Here is a 15,261-nt window from a genome sequence, read left to right on the forward strand (position 1 = left end):
CACTCACACAGGACCTTCACCGCCTTCACTGGTTCTGATTTAAAGGAGAGGTAGAGCTGGGTGTCATCTGCATACTGATGAACACCCAGTCCAAACCCCCTGATGATCTCTCTCAGCGGCTTCATATAGATATTAAAAAGCATGGGGGAGAGGACAGAACCCTGAGGCACCCCACAAGTGAGAGCCCAAGGGTCTGAACACTCATCCCCCACCACCACTTTCTGAACACGGCCCAGGAGGAAGGAGCGGAACCACTGTATGACAGTGCCCCCAGCTCCCAGCCCCTCAAGACGGTCCAGAAGGATGTTATGGTCGATGGTATCAAACGCCGCTGAGAGATCCAGCAGAACTAGGAAACAGCTCTCACCTTTGTCCCTAGCCTGCCGGAGATCATCAACCAGTGCGACCAAGGCAGTTTCAGTCCCGTGATGAGGCCTGAATCCCGATTGGAAGGGATCCAAATGGTCCGCTTCTTCCAGGCGTGCCTGGAGTTGTTCAGCAACCACTCGCTCAATCACCTTGCCCAAGAATGGAAGATTTGAGACTGGGCGATAGTTGGCCATCGTGGCCGCATCTAAAGATGGTTTTTTAAGAAGCGGTTTAATAACCGCCTCTTTCAGCGGGTCTGGGAAGGCTCCCTCACGGAGGGAAGCATTCACCACCCCACGAAGCCCATCGCCCAGCCCTTCCCGGCTAGCTTTTATAAGCCAGGATGGGCAAGGATCAAGGAGACAGGTGGTTGGTTTCACTCGTCCAAGCAGCCTGTCCACATCCTCGGAGGTAACAGATTGGAATTGATCCCACACAATTTGACTAGACAGGACTCTAGCACTCCCCCGCCCCGGCCCTGCTCCCACGGTGGCGTCTACCTCTTCCCGAATCTGAGCGACTTTATCTGCAAAAAACTTTGCAAAATCATTGCAGGAGATCATGTGGCCCGTATTGGGCCCCGATGTAGCAGGTGGTTCCGCTAAATTGCGGACCACCTGAAAAAGTCTCCTGCTGCTGTTTTCTGCAGATGCAATAGAGGCGGCGAAGAAAGCCTTCTTCGCCGTCACTACCGCCACTTGGTAGGCTCGACACTGAGCTCTAACCTGTGTCCGGTCAGCTTCAGAATGGGTCATCCGCCACCGGCGCTCTAGCCGTCTCAACGATTGTTTCATTGCCCTCAGATTCGTGGAAAACCACGGGGCCGTCCGGGCTCCATGCAATCGGAGAGGGCGCTTCGGAGCCAAACAGTCAATAGCCCTGGTTAACTCCACATTCCAGCGGGCCACCAGGGAATCAGCTGAAAGGCCATCAACATGGGAAAAAGCATCCCCTACCGCTCTCTGGAAACCATTTGGATCCATTAAGTGGCAGGGGCGGACCATCCGAATCGGTCCCACCTCCCTGCAGAGGGGAAGGGTCGCGGAGAAGTCAAGTTGCACCAGGAAGTGGTCTGACCATGGCACTTCTTTTGTTTCGCTTTTACTTAGTGTCAGAACACCAACATCCATGGAGGTAAACACCAGGTCCAAGGCATGTCCGTGGCTATGGGTTGGGCCAAACTTATTCAGGGACAGCCCCATGGAGGCCATGCTTTCCACGAAGTCCCGAGCGGCCCCTTGTAAGGTCGTGTCGGCATGGATGTTAAAATCCCCTAGGACAACCAAACTAGGTGTCTCCAGGAGAACATCCGCCACGACCTGAAGCAGCTCAGGCAGGGAATCCTTGGTGCAGCGGGGAGGTCGGTACACCAAAAGGAATCCTGTACTGCCCCTATTGCCCAACTTCCAGAACATGCACTCAGAGAACTGGGTCTTCCCAATAGGATGCCTGGTGCAAACTAATGACTTCCTAAAAATCACTGCAACCCCCCCTCCCCGCCCACAGGGCCTGGGTTGCTGTGCGTAAGAGAAACCTGGTGGACAAGCAGCGGCAAGAACAGGCCCACCTGCTTCATCCAACCAAGTCTCTGTTACACAAGCCAGGTCAAATCCTCCATCCATGATCACGTCATGGATGGCAGTGGTCTTATGAATCATTGACCTGGCATTGCACAGCAGCACCTTCAGGCTATGTGGGTATCCCTTGCTGATTCTAGTATCCGTCCGGACAGGACCAGACCCGGAGGCAGGGGTAGTCCTCAGACAACGACTAAACCTGCCTCCTCTGTAATGACATGGTCTGGTCTTAGCGTAACTCCTCCTCCTACCCGTGATCACTGAGATCGGTTGTCCCAGCGCATCCCCCTCCGTGGAACATACCCCAGCCATTTTGTTGGCTGGGACCCACTCCCCGGCAGCCCTGACACTTCCCCTTAAGAACAAAATAAGACCTTAAAACAATAAAAAACCCCAGAAAACAAAAAACAATACAAATGAAAAACTATAAAAATTACAAATCCATTAAAATCAAACAAATTCCCAACTAAACATCCATCCCACCCCCATCCCCGTCCCCGCATATACAAAAAAATGAAAGGAAAAGGAACATTTTAAAACAAACTCTGCGCCCCTCCGGATCCCCCTGGGTCGCAGCAGCAGTGACAACAACCGTCCCTGTGAGGCCTGTCAGCCCCGCCCTGGGCCAGGTGGTGAGTGGCAGGAAGGAGCAGGGCCCTCAGACACCCACACAGGAGAGTCCTCCTGGGCAGCAGAGCGCAGCAGTCCCTGTGAGTCCTTCAGGCCCCGCCCCGGGCCAGATGGTGAGTGGCAGGAAGGAGCAGGGCCCTCAGACACCCACACAGGAGAGTCCTCCTGGGCAGCAGAACGCAGCAGTCCTTATGAGGCCTGTCAGGCCCCGCCCCGGGCCAGATGGTGAGTGGCAGGAAGGAGCAGGGCCCTCAGACACTCACACAGGAGAGTCCTCCTGGGCAGCAGAACGCAGCAGTCCCTGTGAGTCCTTCAGGCCCTGCCCCGGGCCAGATGGTGAGTGGCAGGAAGGAGCAGGGCCCTCAGACACCCACACAGGAGAGTCCTCCTGGGCAGCAGAACGCAGCAGTCCCTGTGAGGCCTGTCAGGCCCCGCCCCGGGCCAGATGGTGAGTGGCAGGAAGGAGCAGGGCCCTCAGACACCCACACAGGAGAGTCCTCCTGGGCAGCAGAGCGCAGCAGTCCCTGTGAGGCCTGTCAGGCCCCGCCCCGGGCCAGATGGTGAGTGGCAGGAAGGAGCAGGGCCCTCAGACACCCACACAGGAGAGTCCTCCTGGGCAGCAGAACGCAGCAGTCCTTATGAGGCCTGTCAGGCCCCGCCCCGGGCCAGATGGTGAGTGGCAGGAAGGAGCAGGGCCCTCAGACACCCACACAGGAGAGTCCTCCTGGGCAGCAGAACGCAGCAGTCCTTATGAGGCCTGTCAGGCCCCGCCCCGGGCCAGATGGTGAGTGGCAGGAAGGAGCAGGGCCCTCAGACACTCACACAGGAGAGTCCTCCTGGGCAGCAGAACGCAGCAGTCCCTGTGAGTCCTTCAGGCCCTGCCCCGGGCCAGATGGTGAGTGGCAGGAAGGAGCAGGGCCCTCAGACACCCACACAGGAGAGTCCTCCTGGGCAGCAGAACGCAGCAGTCCCTGTGAGGCCTGTCAGGCCCCGCCCCGGGCCAGATGGTGAGTGGCAGGAAGGAGCAGGGCCCTCAGACACCCACACAGGAGAGTCCTCCTGGGCAGCAGAGCGCAGCAGTCCCTGTGAGTCCTTCAGGCCCCGCCCCGGGCCAGATGGTGAGTGGCAGGAAGGAGCAGGGCCCTCAGACACCCACACAGGAGAGTCCTCCTGGGCAGCAGAACGCAGCAGTCCTTATGAGGCCTGTCAGGCCCCGCCCCGGGCCAGATGGTGAGTGGCAGGAAGGAGCAGGGCCCTCAGACACTCACACAGGAGAGTCCTCCTGGGCAGCAGAACGCAGCAGTCCTTATGAGGCCTCAGGCCCCGCCCTGGGCCAGATGGTGAGTGGCAGGAAGGAGCAGGGCCCTCAGACACTCACACAGGAGAGTCCTCCTGGGCAGCAGAACGCAGCAGTCCCTGTGAGTCCTTCAGGCCCTGCCCCGGGCCAGATGGTGAGTGGCAGGAAGGAGCAGGGCCCTCAGACACCCACACAGGAGAGTCCTCCTGGGCAGCAGAGCGCAGCAGTCCCTGTGAGGCCTGTCAGGCCCCGCCCCGGGCCAGATGGTGAGTGGCAGGAAGGAGCAGGGCCCTCAGACACCCACACAGGAGAGTCCTCCTGGGCAGCAGAACGCAGCAGTCCTTATGAGGCCTGTCAGGCCCCGCCCCGGGCCAGATGGTGAGTGGCAGGAAGGAGCAGGGCCCTCAGACACCCACACAGGAGAGTCCTCCTGGGCAGCAGAGCGCAGCAGTCCCTGTGAGTCCTTCAGGCCCCGCCCCGGGCCAGATGGTGAGTGGCAGGAAGGAGCAGGGCCCTCAGACACCCACACAGGAGAGTCCTCCTGGGCAGCAGAGCGCAGCAGTCCTTATGAGGCCTCAGGCCCCGCCCTGGGCCAGATGGTGAGTGGCAGGAAGGAGCAGGGCCCTCAGACACTCACACAGGAGAGTCCTCCTGGGCAGTAGAACGCAGCAGTCCTTATGAGGCCTGTCAGGCCCCGCCCCGGGCCAGATGGTGAGTGGCAGGAAGGAGCAGGGCCCTCAGACACCCACACAGGAGAGTCCTCCTGGGCAGCAGAGCGCAGCAGTCCTTATGAGGCCTCAGGCCCCGCCCTGGGCCAGATGGTGAGTGGCAGGAAGGAGCAGGGCCCTCAGACACTCACACAGGAGAGTCCTCCTGGGCAGTAGAACGCAGCAGTCCTTATGAGGCCTGTCAGGCCCCGCCCCGGGCCAGATGGTGAGTGGCAGGAAGGAGCAGGGCCCTCAGACACCCACACAGGAGAGTCCTCCTGGGCAGCAGAACGCAGCAGTCCTTATGAGGCCTCAGGCCCCGCCCTGGGCCAGATGGTGAGTGGCAGGAAGGAGCAGGGCCCTCAGACACTCACACAGGAGAGTCCTCCTGGGCAGTAGAACGCAGCAGTCCTTATGAGGCCTGTCAGGCCCCGCCCCGGGCCAGATGGTGAGTGGCAGGAAGGAGCAGGGCCCTCAGACACCCACACAGGAGAGTCCTCCTGGGCAGCAGAACGCAGCAGTCCTTATGAGGCCTCAGGCCCCGCCCTGGGCCAGATGGTGAGTGGCAGGAAGGAGCAGGGCCCTCAGACACCCACACAGGAGAGTCCTCCTGGGCAGCAGAACGCAGCAGTCCTTATGAGGCCTGTCAGGCCCCGCCCCGGGCCAGATGGTGAGTGGCAGGAAGGAGCAGGGCCCTCAGACACCCACACAGGAGAGTCCTCCTGGGCAGCAGAGCGCAGCAGTCCCTGTGAGGCCTGTCAGGCCCCGCCCCGGGCCAGATGGTGAGTGGCAGGAAGGAGCAGGGCCCTCAGACACCCACACAGGAGAGTCCTCCTGGGCAGCAGAACGCAGCAGTCCTTATGAGGCCTGTCAGGCCCCGCCCCGGGCCAGATGGTGAGTGGCAGGAAGGAGCAGGGCCCTCAGACACCCACACAGGAGAGTCCTCCTGGGCAGCAGAACGCAGCAGTCCTTATGAGGCCTCAGGCCCCGCCCCGGGCCAGATGGTGAGTGGCAGGAAGGAGCAGGGCCCTCAGACACTCACACAGGAGAGTCCTCCTGGGCAGCAGAACGCAGCAGTCCTTGTGAGGCCTCAGGCCCCGCCCTGGGCCAGATGGTGAGTGGCAGGAAGGAGCAGGGCCCTCAGACACTCACACAGGAGAGTCCTCCTGGGCAGTAGAACGCAGCAGTCCTTATGAGGCCTGTCAGGCCCCGCCCCGGGCCAGATGGTGAGTGGCAGGAAGGAGCAGGGCCCTCAGACACCCACACAGGAGAGTCCTCCTGGGCAGCAGAACGCAGCAGTCCTTATGAGGCCTCAGGCCCCGCCCCGGGCCAGATGGTGAGTGGCAGGAAGGAGCAGGGCCCTCAGACACTCACACAGGAGAGTCCTCCTGGGCAGCAGAACGCAGCAGTCCTTGTGAGGCCTCAGGCCCCGCCCCGGGCCAGATGGTGAGTGGCAGGAAGGAGCAGGGCCCTCAGACACTCACACAGGAGAGTCCTCCTGGGCAGCAGAGCGCAGCAGTCCCTGTGAGTCCTTCAGGCCCCGCCCTGGGCCAGATGGTGAGTGGCAGGAAGGAGCAGGGCCCTCAGACACCCACACAGGAGAGTCCTCCTGGGCAGCAGAACGCAGCAGTCCCAAGAGAAGTCAGCAACCAAGACCGCTTGGCCAGATCTACCCCTTCCTGTTTCCCGCTGGAGATCTAACAAATGAGGAGAAAATGGAGATTGTGGCAATGAGGATTTGAAGGCATGGCTCTTTGATGGGTCCAGGTTGCAGAATGAGATCACCACTGCTCATTCACTTCCCTAATTAAACATCCAGCCAGGGGGCAGAAGGGGAGCAAAGGATCCAATCCCGCTGGGGTCTGCTTCCCCAGTGTGTTCTGGCAAAGGAGACCCCTGAAGCCAGCAGGATTACACCTGTTCAATCTTGCTTCCCTGCTGGGAACAGGTGTGCACAGGCAAAGCTGTTTATTCCTGTCTGATGATGTCCTATCCCCAGCAGTCCCAGATCACTCTGGGAGGCCCAGCCAGAACCAGGGTGATGTAGGATTGTCTCCATGCAACTCACGTGAAGCCCCGCCCCCATTCCAACTGGCTGGATTGCAAAGCCGTAGTTAGCACAATATATTAACATATTTACAGTCTTCTTGGTTACGCCTACTGTATTAGAGAATGTGAACAAAGTATGTAGCCCACTATTCTTTGAACTTGGGACAAGGAGTAGGCTATGGGGAAAAACAGCTACAGTTGCTTCACTCTTGTACAATAACAAGGATTAGAAGCTTAATTTTATTTTTAAAAAAATATAAAATAAGACCTTTCTGCCAAGTTGGATCAATATGTATTGATGATAGCACATGGGACTCAAAGTGGCAAAATCAGGGCCTTCTGGATCCTTTGACTGCAGTGTCAAGAACACAAATATTAACATGTGCGAGTGGAGAGGTCTGTAAACACAAATAAGTGCCCTTCTCCTCCCCAAACCCCTTTATATTTTCTTTATGAGTAGAAAATACCACCAGCAGTTTGATGGAAAGGGGCAATGAATGACAAGGTCAAAGCACATAAAGCATTTAAAAACCATATTGTCAGGAAAGCGCTGTTTAATGTTTGGATAAGATATAAGGATTTATTAGAAAACAAAACTCCAAGGTGGCTGTCACCAATGGAAGCGAAAGCCTTAAAAAAGCTCAATATGGAGGTCAAATGGCCGAAATATTGGGAAATTTTGGAACAAGATGGAGATAGACTGAAATTGCAGAGTTTTGAAAAACTAAAAAACAAAGTGCGAGACTGGCTTCATTATTTTCAGATAATGGAGGCATTTAAATTGGACAAAAAAATTGGCTTCCAGGTGGAAAAATCAAAATTAGAAACTGAACTGTTAGAACCCAAAACTAAAAATTTGTCAAGAATGTATAACTTGCTGCTAAAATGGAACACCCAGGATGAAACGGTAAAATCTGCTATGATTAAATGGGCACAAGACGTTGGACATAACATTATGTTTGCTGACTGGGAACAGTTATGGACCACAGGTATGAAATTTACGGCATGTAATGCCCTAAGAGAGAATATTATGAAAATGATATACAGGTGGTACATAACCCCAGTCAAGCTTGCAAAAATCTATCATTTGCCCGATAATAAATGTTGGAAATGTAAAGAAACTGAAGGCACATTTTTTCACCTTTGGTGGACGTGCCCAAGGATTAAGGCTTTCTGGGAAATTATATATAATGAATTTTAAAAGGTATTTAAATATACCTTCCTGAAGAAACCAGAGGCTTTTCTCCTGGGCATAGTCGGCCAAACGGTGTTAAAAAAGGATAGAACTTTCTTTATGTACGCGACAACAGCAACAAGAATACTTATCGCAAAGTATTGGAAGACACAAGAACTACCCACACTGGAGGAATGGCAGATGAAACTGATGGACTATATGGAATTGGCGGAAATGACTGGTAGAATCCGTGACCAGGGAGAAGAGTCGGTGGAGGAAGATTAGAAGAAATTCAAAGATTACTTGCAGAAACATTGCAAAATTAAAGAATGTTAGAATGATGTTGCATTGAAAATAAGTGGCTTCTAGCTATACAGGCTTTAAAGTTATATATAGATTAAGATTAAGGATTAGGATTAAAAAGATAAAGGAAATGGAAATTTGGCTTTTAAGAGGTAAAAATTTAATGTTATGTTATATTAAGATTAAGGATTGGGATTAAAAAAGAGGGAAAGAAATTGCTGGACATACAAATTGAACTGAAATACAAAAGAGGGAGGTATGAGGAGGTCCAGAAAATAAGTAAATTTAAAAAATGGAGATGAAAAGGTGGTATTGCTTTTAAATGTTTTCTTTTTTGTCTTTTGCTTTTTGTTTCTTTTTTTCCCTTTTTGGATTATGTATTGTGTATTTCTGAACTGTGTATTTTTCTTTTCTACTTTTAATTTTTAGTTTGGAAACTCTAATAAATATCATTAAAAAAAAAAAAAGGAAAGGGGCATTGAATGTTAGTAGTTATGTGCCAAATAGCTTGATGGCAACATAGAATATTTCCTAATCTGCAGCTCTTTAACAGCAATCTCACAGGAGGAAGAATGTGGGAGTTGTGAACATGATTGCCGTGTCTGATTTTTTCTTGATTAATGAAAGTAATATATTAATCCTACTTCTGGTAACTGAAACTTTGCGGTTATAACTGATGCAGTTAGAAATGAAAGCTTGGTTTCGAGCTACTGCATTCAACAACAATAATAAAAAATCCTATTTTTTGCCTTTCAGTAAGTGTCAAATATTTTTGTGCTATTTTTATAATTCTCAAAATCCCAAGAAAGATGTAGCTGCTATTTAAGGCCTGGCACTTGACTGCAGTTGACTACTGAACTAGTAGCAAATGTTAAAAATATACCCTTTTCCCAAAGACAGTTTACTTTCTTCCCAACAGATTTAATACAGCTTCAAGGAAGACAACCTCTGTCATTAATTGAGCTATGTATTTGTGTTAACTTCATTCAGCTAATTCAATTAAAAACCTTTTCAGCCCTACCACAGGACAAAATCAAATTGTCCTTCTAAATATCTCACCACAGTCCGGAGACAGCTCTGCGTAATTCCATGTGGTTGTCGGTTCCAAAACTACTCTGGGGTGACTTTTTGCAGCATTTACGAGACACACTAGGTCCGGCTTCCTCACCCTCGGCCCTTCCGATGTTCTTGGCCTACAACTCCCATGATCCCTAGCTAGCAGGACCAGTGGTCAGGGATGAGGGGAATTGTAGTCCCAAACATCTGGAGGGCCGAGCTTGAGGAAGCCTGCACTAGGCTAAGCAGATTTCACTCTAGGGTCCAACTCCTATAGCTGATATCACCTACCGGTAATTATTTTTTTATTTCTCACAAATAATTCATACTAAACTGGGCAGTTTTTACAGTGAAGGTATGTACAATAAATGCATGGCTATCACTTTTACTGAAATGGCCATGACTCACATAGAAATGAAGTTCCTGCGACTTCAGTGTGGTGTAGTGGTTAAGAGTGGTGGACTCGTAATTTGGTGAACCGGGTTTGATTCCCTGCTCCTCCACCTGCAGCTGCTGGGTGACCTTGGGCCAGTCACACTTCTCTGAAGTCTCTCAGCCCCACTCACCTCACAGAGTGTTTGTTGTGGGGGAGGAAGGGAAAGGAGAATGTTAGCTGCTTTGAGACTCCTGAAGGGGAGTGATTAAGCGGGGTATCAAATCCAAACTCCTCTTCTTCTTCTTCTTCTTCTTCTTCTTCTTCTTCTTCTTCTTTCCTACATTGTCGAGTATAAATCCATGTTATTAACCATCTTGGCTGTCTCTTAGTGCCTGAACTTCCACAGCTGTCATCCACCATGAACCACCATTGACAGGATTGGCAGCAACAACAGCAGATACGTTCAAAGCTTGATATTTTATTCTCTTGCTAATTGTGCTGTTTTAAATGTGCATTTTATATATGATTTCCTTTAGAATGTTTCTGTTGAAATGTTAAAATATCTTTTTTGCTAACTTTGCTGTGTTAAATGTGCATTCTGTGCATGATCTCCTTTGTAAATTTTTATTTTGAAATCTTTAAGATAACATTTTAGTTTCCTGTTGATTATGTGGCTTTTAATGTATACTTCATTTCATTTTCTTCTGTAATCAAATTTATGCTGGATTGTTTTATTCGATGTTTTAATGTAGGATCTAAATTCTTTGAGACTTTTTTCTTTAAAATATAAAGCGGTAGAGAAATGAAATAAAAAATAGAATAGTAATAATAATAACAACAGTTTTAATACTGTAGCCAAAACTAGTACCGTATCAGGCCAAATTGTATTATTGCTGAACTCAGTTTGCCTAGCTATTTTGCTAACTTCTCTTTTTTGTCTATATTCTCTGCTGGACTCTAATTTCTTAACAAATAAATAACATTTATTTGCATTGCAGTTATTTGTGTGTTCAGACCCAGAGACCTCCCCCATAAATAAACACACATTTGACTCAAATTTTAGTTTTGGTTTTTGGCAGAATTTAGGCCACAATTTTATTGATTACAGAAAGTGAGTGGTTGCATAGGCTCTGGTTCAACTAGCTCCCTGCACCCTTGCAGGTAGCGCTGACCCAGAAATCTATCATAGGTCAGCCAAGGGTGAACACCTGTGGTAGGTGGAAAGCCCAGGAATGGACTATGTCCACTCCCCAGATGCTCCCCTGGACTCAGGCACGGGCACAACCCCCTTTCGGGGGTTGACCAAGCCAACTTGAGTCCCTGGATTCCTTTAATGGAATACCCTTCACATAGGGATGGCGAGACTGTTCTCCCATCCCTATCACCTGAACCAGTGCCTATCTGCCACACGAGCACCTGCTCTCATCGCCAACCACTCACACCTGTAAGCAATCCCTTAACCCCACTGTCACTGCTGTCAGTCGCAAATCATTCCCAGTCACAGACAGATGCACCCCATCAAGCCTGTAAAGGGATGCATCATGTAAGGTAATGCCCGGGTGACAGATCACCGTCCCGCCCAAGGCCAGAACCTTCTTGGCCACAGTGCTCTGGACACGCTTCCTGGCCCACTCAGTGGCAGCTGGGCACTGGCTACCTCACCAAACACGTCACTGCAACAGCTGCAACCAAAAAAAATTGAGTCCAGGAAGAGCTGCCTTCAACTCTTCCAAGTCCTCCTGCATGTGGGTCCGCAATCTCAAGCCGGGAGCTTCCGGCAAATCATTCTTGCCCAGCTGCACCACCATCGCCGCAGGTGTGCCTTCCGCAGACACCTTCGCCCGCACCATCGGGAGAAGCTCCTCCCAACGCATTCCTTGTCTGGATACCCAGGAGACACTCACGTGGTTGGGAAGTCCAAGCCTGCATCTGAATCCAGACTCTGCTGCCCTCCTGCCGGCCCAGTGGACAATGCTGTGTTTGACTATCCAGACGTGCAGGGCAGACGGACCTAGGAATGAACAAGACAACATTAATAACTGCACCTCAGCTCCGCTTCCGTAAATAACCCCTGTATGCATCAGACTTCCCAAATCCTTGATCCTGTCAACGGACAGGCCCCAGTGTGCAACAGTAGTGGCAGCACCAATGCGAAAGGAATGAGGTGCAAATTCACTGGCCAGCAGGCCACAAGCTGCGATCACCTTACGCATCACTGCAGCAAATTGATGCCTCCTTAACGGGTTCCCATCCTTGTGAATCAGGAAGGGACCATCCCCAGGTGGGCAAAGTGACAAATACTTCCTGGCATCTTTAATTGGACAAGGGCCATGCTTACCAGTGGCAGGCAGCCTCATTAAGGCACCTAAGCCCAACTGGTCCGTTTTGGAATTCTGGATGGTGAGAACCAGCTCCCCCTCAGAAAGCTGAACATCCTGCAAAAGAAAGCCCCTAGAGAACCCTCCTCGTGCTGACTCCAGCACCACTTCGCCCACATGCAGTGCACCAAAAAATGCAACAGAGTAAGCCGCTGAAAAGAGTCTCGCTTCATAAGTGGACCCGCAGACAAGTCTAAACTTGCTGCACATTTTGGATAAAAGGTCAAAAGTGACCGGCCTCCTACCTGGCGACTTAGGTGGCTGCAATCTGCCCCAACCCTCCAGAGCCTTGCACACTAGAAACTTTGCACAAGGATCTTTAGAATAAAGGGATTTACAGAAAAATGAAATGGCAGAAGATTGAATTCTAATGGACTTAACCGCATGACCCATGCTCCACAGGTGAGCCAAATACTGCAACACCTGATGCATGGATGGCAACAAAGTATTGTCGATTGTCAAGTGCCGTGATTGAACTAACAAGTCCATCCAGGCCCTCTTCTAAGTCCGCAATGTGGAAGAAGACAAAGATGCCACTACTCCCTAAGGACTAGCTGCTGCCAAGGTTCCAAAGCTGAACAGGGAAATATTCCGGAAACTGCTGTACATCCGGAGCCAGGGATCTGAAGCGCTCCATCTGAAAATGGGTTAGGGCATCAGCAATATCATTAGTAGTGCCAGGAATAAAACGGGCAGAAAACACAATGTTGAACCTGAGGCACCGCAGCACAAACGTGTGCAAAAGGGCAGAGACTCGGCTGGAGCCAAAACGCTCACCACGGCCTGGTTATCGGACCAGAAACGGACCCGCCGGTCCTTGAACTCCACGGTCCGCATGTGCACAGCTACTACAATTGGGGAAAGCTCAAGAAACGTTAAGTCACGGGTAATGGCTGTGCCCTGCCAGTGCTCAGGCCACGGCTGTGCACCCCAATGGCCAGGGAAATAAAGCCCAAAATCCAAGGATCCAGCAGTGTCCAAATGGACCTGGAAATCACAGGGCAGGTTCAAGGTATCCTGCCACAGAGATACCCCATTGAACTCCCTCAGGAATTCCAGCCACATCTTGAGGTCTGCCTTGACCTCCCTAGGCAATCGCAATTATGAGATTGCACCAATGATGGGTGACTGCAGGTCTGCAGAGAGTCTTGCCAGGCGGGCACAAAGGGGGCGACCAGGAGCAACCACCCTGCAGGCGAAATTCATATGACACAATAGGGACTGAATCTGTCTCAAGGTAACCTTCTCCAGTGGCAAAAACTCCAAAATAATGTCACATAGGGCCATCAATTTACCCTCAGGCAGTGAGGAAGTCTGTGCCACAGTATCCAGCTGGATCCCAAGGTAAGACAGCCTTGTATCTGAAGAAGTGTGCATGCACACAAAAGCTCATACCAATAACAAACTTAGTTGATCTCTAAGGTGCTACTGGAAGGAATTTATATTATTATTATTTTGTTTGTGATAATTACCCTTCTGCATTTGTAGAGTTGAACTGGTTTTTTCCAGCTCTGAAGCTTACAGTTCACTTTAGTGAAACAGAGAGCCCAATAACCATTTTAGCTGGTTTGTGGCACTTAGATTCCCAGGTTCCATTGTCTACTTCAGTGGTGTCCAAAGAGGGCCAGATTTGATGAAGTGAAGAGTTAAGGTTTTTTAGGATTTTTAGGATTAAACCGGATTAGGCCCTCATAACGGACTTTGGACATGCCTGCAGGGGCATAGTAAGGGGGGTGGAGGTGCCACTCTGGGAGGGGTGACAAGATGGCCCCTGCTTCCCCCAGCTGTAGAGTGGCCGAGGGCGCACACAGTCCGTATGGGCACTGCACAAGTGGCAGCGCATACGGCCGCCACGCACGAGCGGCATCCCATACGGACTGCGCACACGCGGGATGCCGCATTTGCAGTCCAAATGGGCTATACCGCCCCAGGTGCTGGAGAGGGTTTTTCCAACACTGCATGCCTGGTCTATTTAGAAGCCTTTAGCTGCTTAGAAACATACATTTTTAATAAGTTCAGGATGTAGTTCCAGATAACAGGTCAGTCCTTGGTAAATACTTTGTGACTAGTTCAAAAATTCCAGTGATCATAAATAAACAGTATCCAGGATATACCGCATTTTTCGCCCTATAGGACGCACTTTTTCCCCTCCAAAAATGAAGGGGAAATGTGTGTGCGTCCTATGGGGCGAATGCAGGCTTTCGCTGAAGCCTGGAGAGCGAGGGGGGTCGGTGCGCACCGACCCCTCTCGCTCTCCAGGCTTCAGGAAGCTTTCCGCAAGCCGTGGGAGAGCTGCGCGACTTCACGCAGCTCTCCCACGGCTTGCGGAGAGCTGCCTGCACCCCAAAGCCTGGGGCGCGCTGAGCTCAGCACGCCCCAGGCTTCGCGCAGCTCTCTGCTAGCCATGGGAGAGCTGCGCGAAGTCGCACAGCCCTCCCACGGCTTGCAGATAGCAGCTCCACACCTGGGGGGCAAATAATTTTTTTTTCTTTATTTCCCCCCAAAGAAACTAGGTGCGCCCTATGGGCCGGTGCGCCCTATGGGGCGAAAAATACGGTAGTCAACCCACTTATATTTTTGATAAAATAAATTCAAACACTTTGAATCAATGCCAATTTATTCTCATTCTCCTTGGATGAGAGATAGGATATTAATGTAATAATAAATAAACAGTACACACAGATGCTGATGGCTCATAAGCAAGAGGAACTTGCTCACTAGGAATACCTCAGTACTTTTACACATCCTTAATTATCTGCCCAAAACTAGAGTGTAATAAAAATTAAGAGGAAAATCAGAAAAAAGAAAATAATGTCAGAACAACAACAACAAAAATGCATACATACAAAAGTTATTGAGAATTCCAGCTCTTAGCTAGAGGAATTAAATGGTGGTAGGAGCAGGGATTCTGCAGCAATCTGAAATTCAATGGTCAAACCTTGTACCATTTTACTTCTGTCCTTATTTCATTTAAAAAATAAAAACAAAGCACACATCCAAAAGTAGGCTTTTAAAAATGCTAAAATGTATGCTCAAGACATCAGATGCCCCATGCTCCTTATGCTGTGGAATGTCAGCAAAGCCATCTCATTATTCCTGTTTTGCTGTCTCTGCACAGAGAATCCATCCGCAGACCAACATTTTCCATCCATCATGACATTAAAAAGGCTGCAGCATTTAAACACAAATGAGCAAAAACCCAAGGTATTTAGTATAGTGGACCTGCAAAACAGCAAATATGAACAAATGTTAATGTATGCAACTAAAAATAATGACAGATAAACAGAACAGAGGCAGGAGAGGAGAGAGATGCGAGTATGAAGAGAGGTGCTTGGGGTGACTGTC

General features: G+C 50.7%; 1 protein-coding gene across 1 annotated transcript; it reads right to left on the reverse strand.

Annotated features, from left to right (window-relative positions):
• Nucleotides 1-10,612: 10,612 nt before the first annotated feature.
• LOC308458171 (uncharacterized protein) lies at nt 10,613-14,023 on the reverse strand. Its single transcript, XM_080972978.1, has 2 exons — nt 13,130-14,023; nt 10,613-12,837 (listed from the first exon to the last, which is right to left on the reverse strand). Exon 2 carries the CDS (start codon nt 12,403-12,405, stop codon nt 11,209-11,211), a length of 1,197 nt encoding a protein of 398 aa, XP_080829104.1. The 5' UTR covers nt 12,406-12,837; nt 13,130-14,023; the 3' UTR covers nt 10,613-11,208.
• Nucleotides 14,024-15,261: the final 1,238 nt, after the last annotated feature.

Source organism: Podarcis pityusensis (genome assembly GCF_964106645.2).
Source record: "Podarcis pityusensis genome assembly, chromosome: 11".
Classification (NCBI taxonomy): Eukaryota; Metazoa; Chordata; class Lepidosauria; order Squamata; family Lacertidae; genus Podarcis; species Podarcis pityusensis.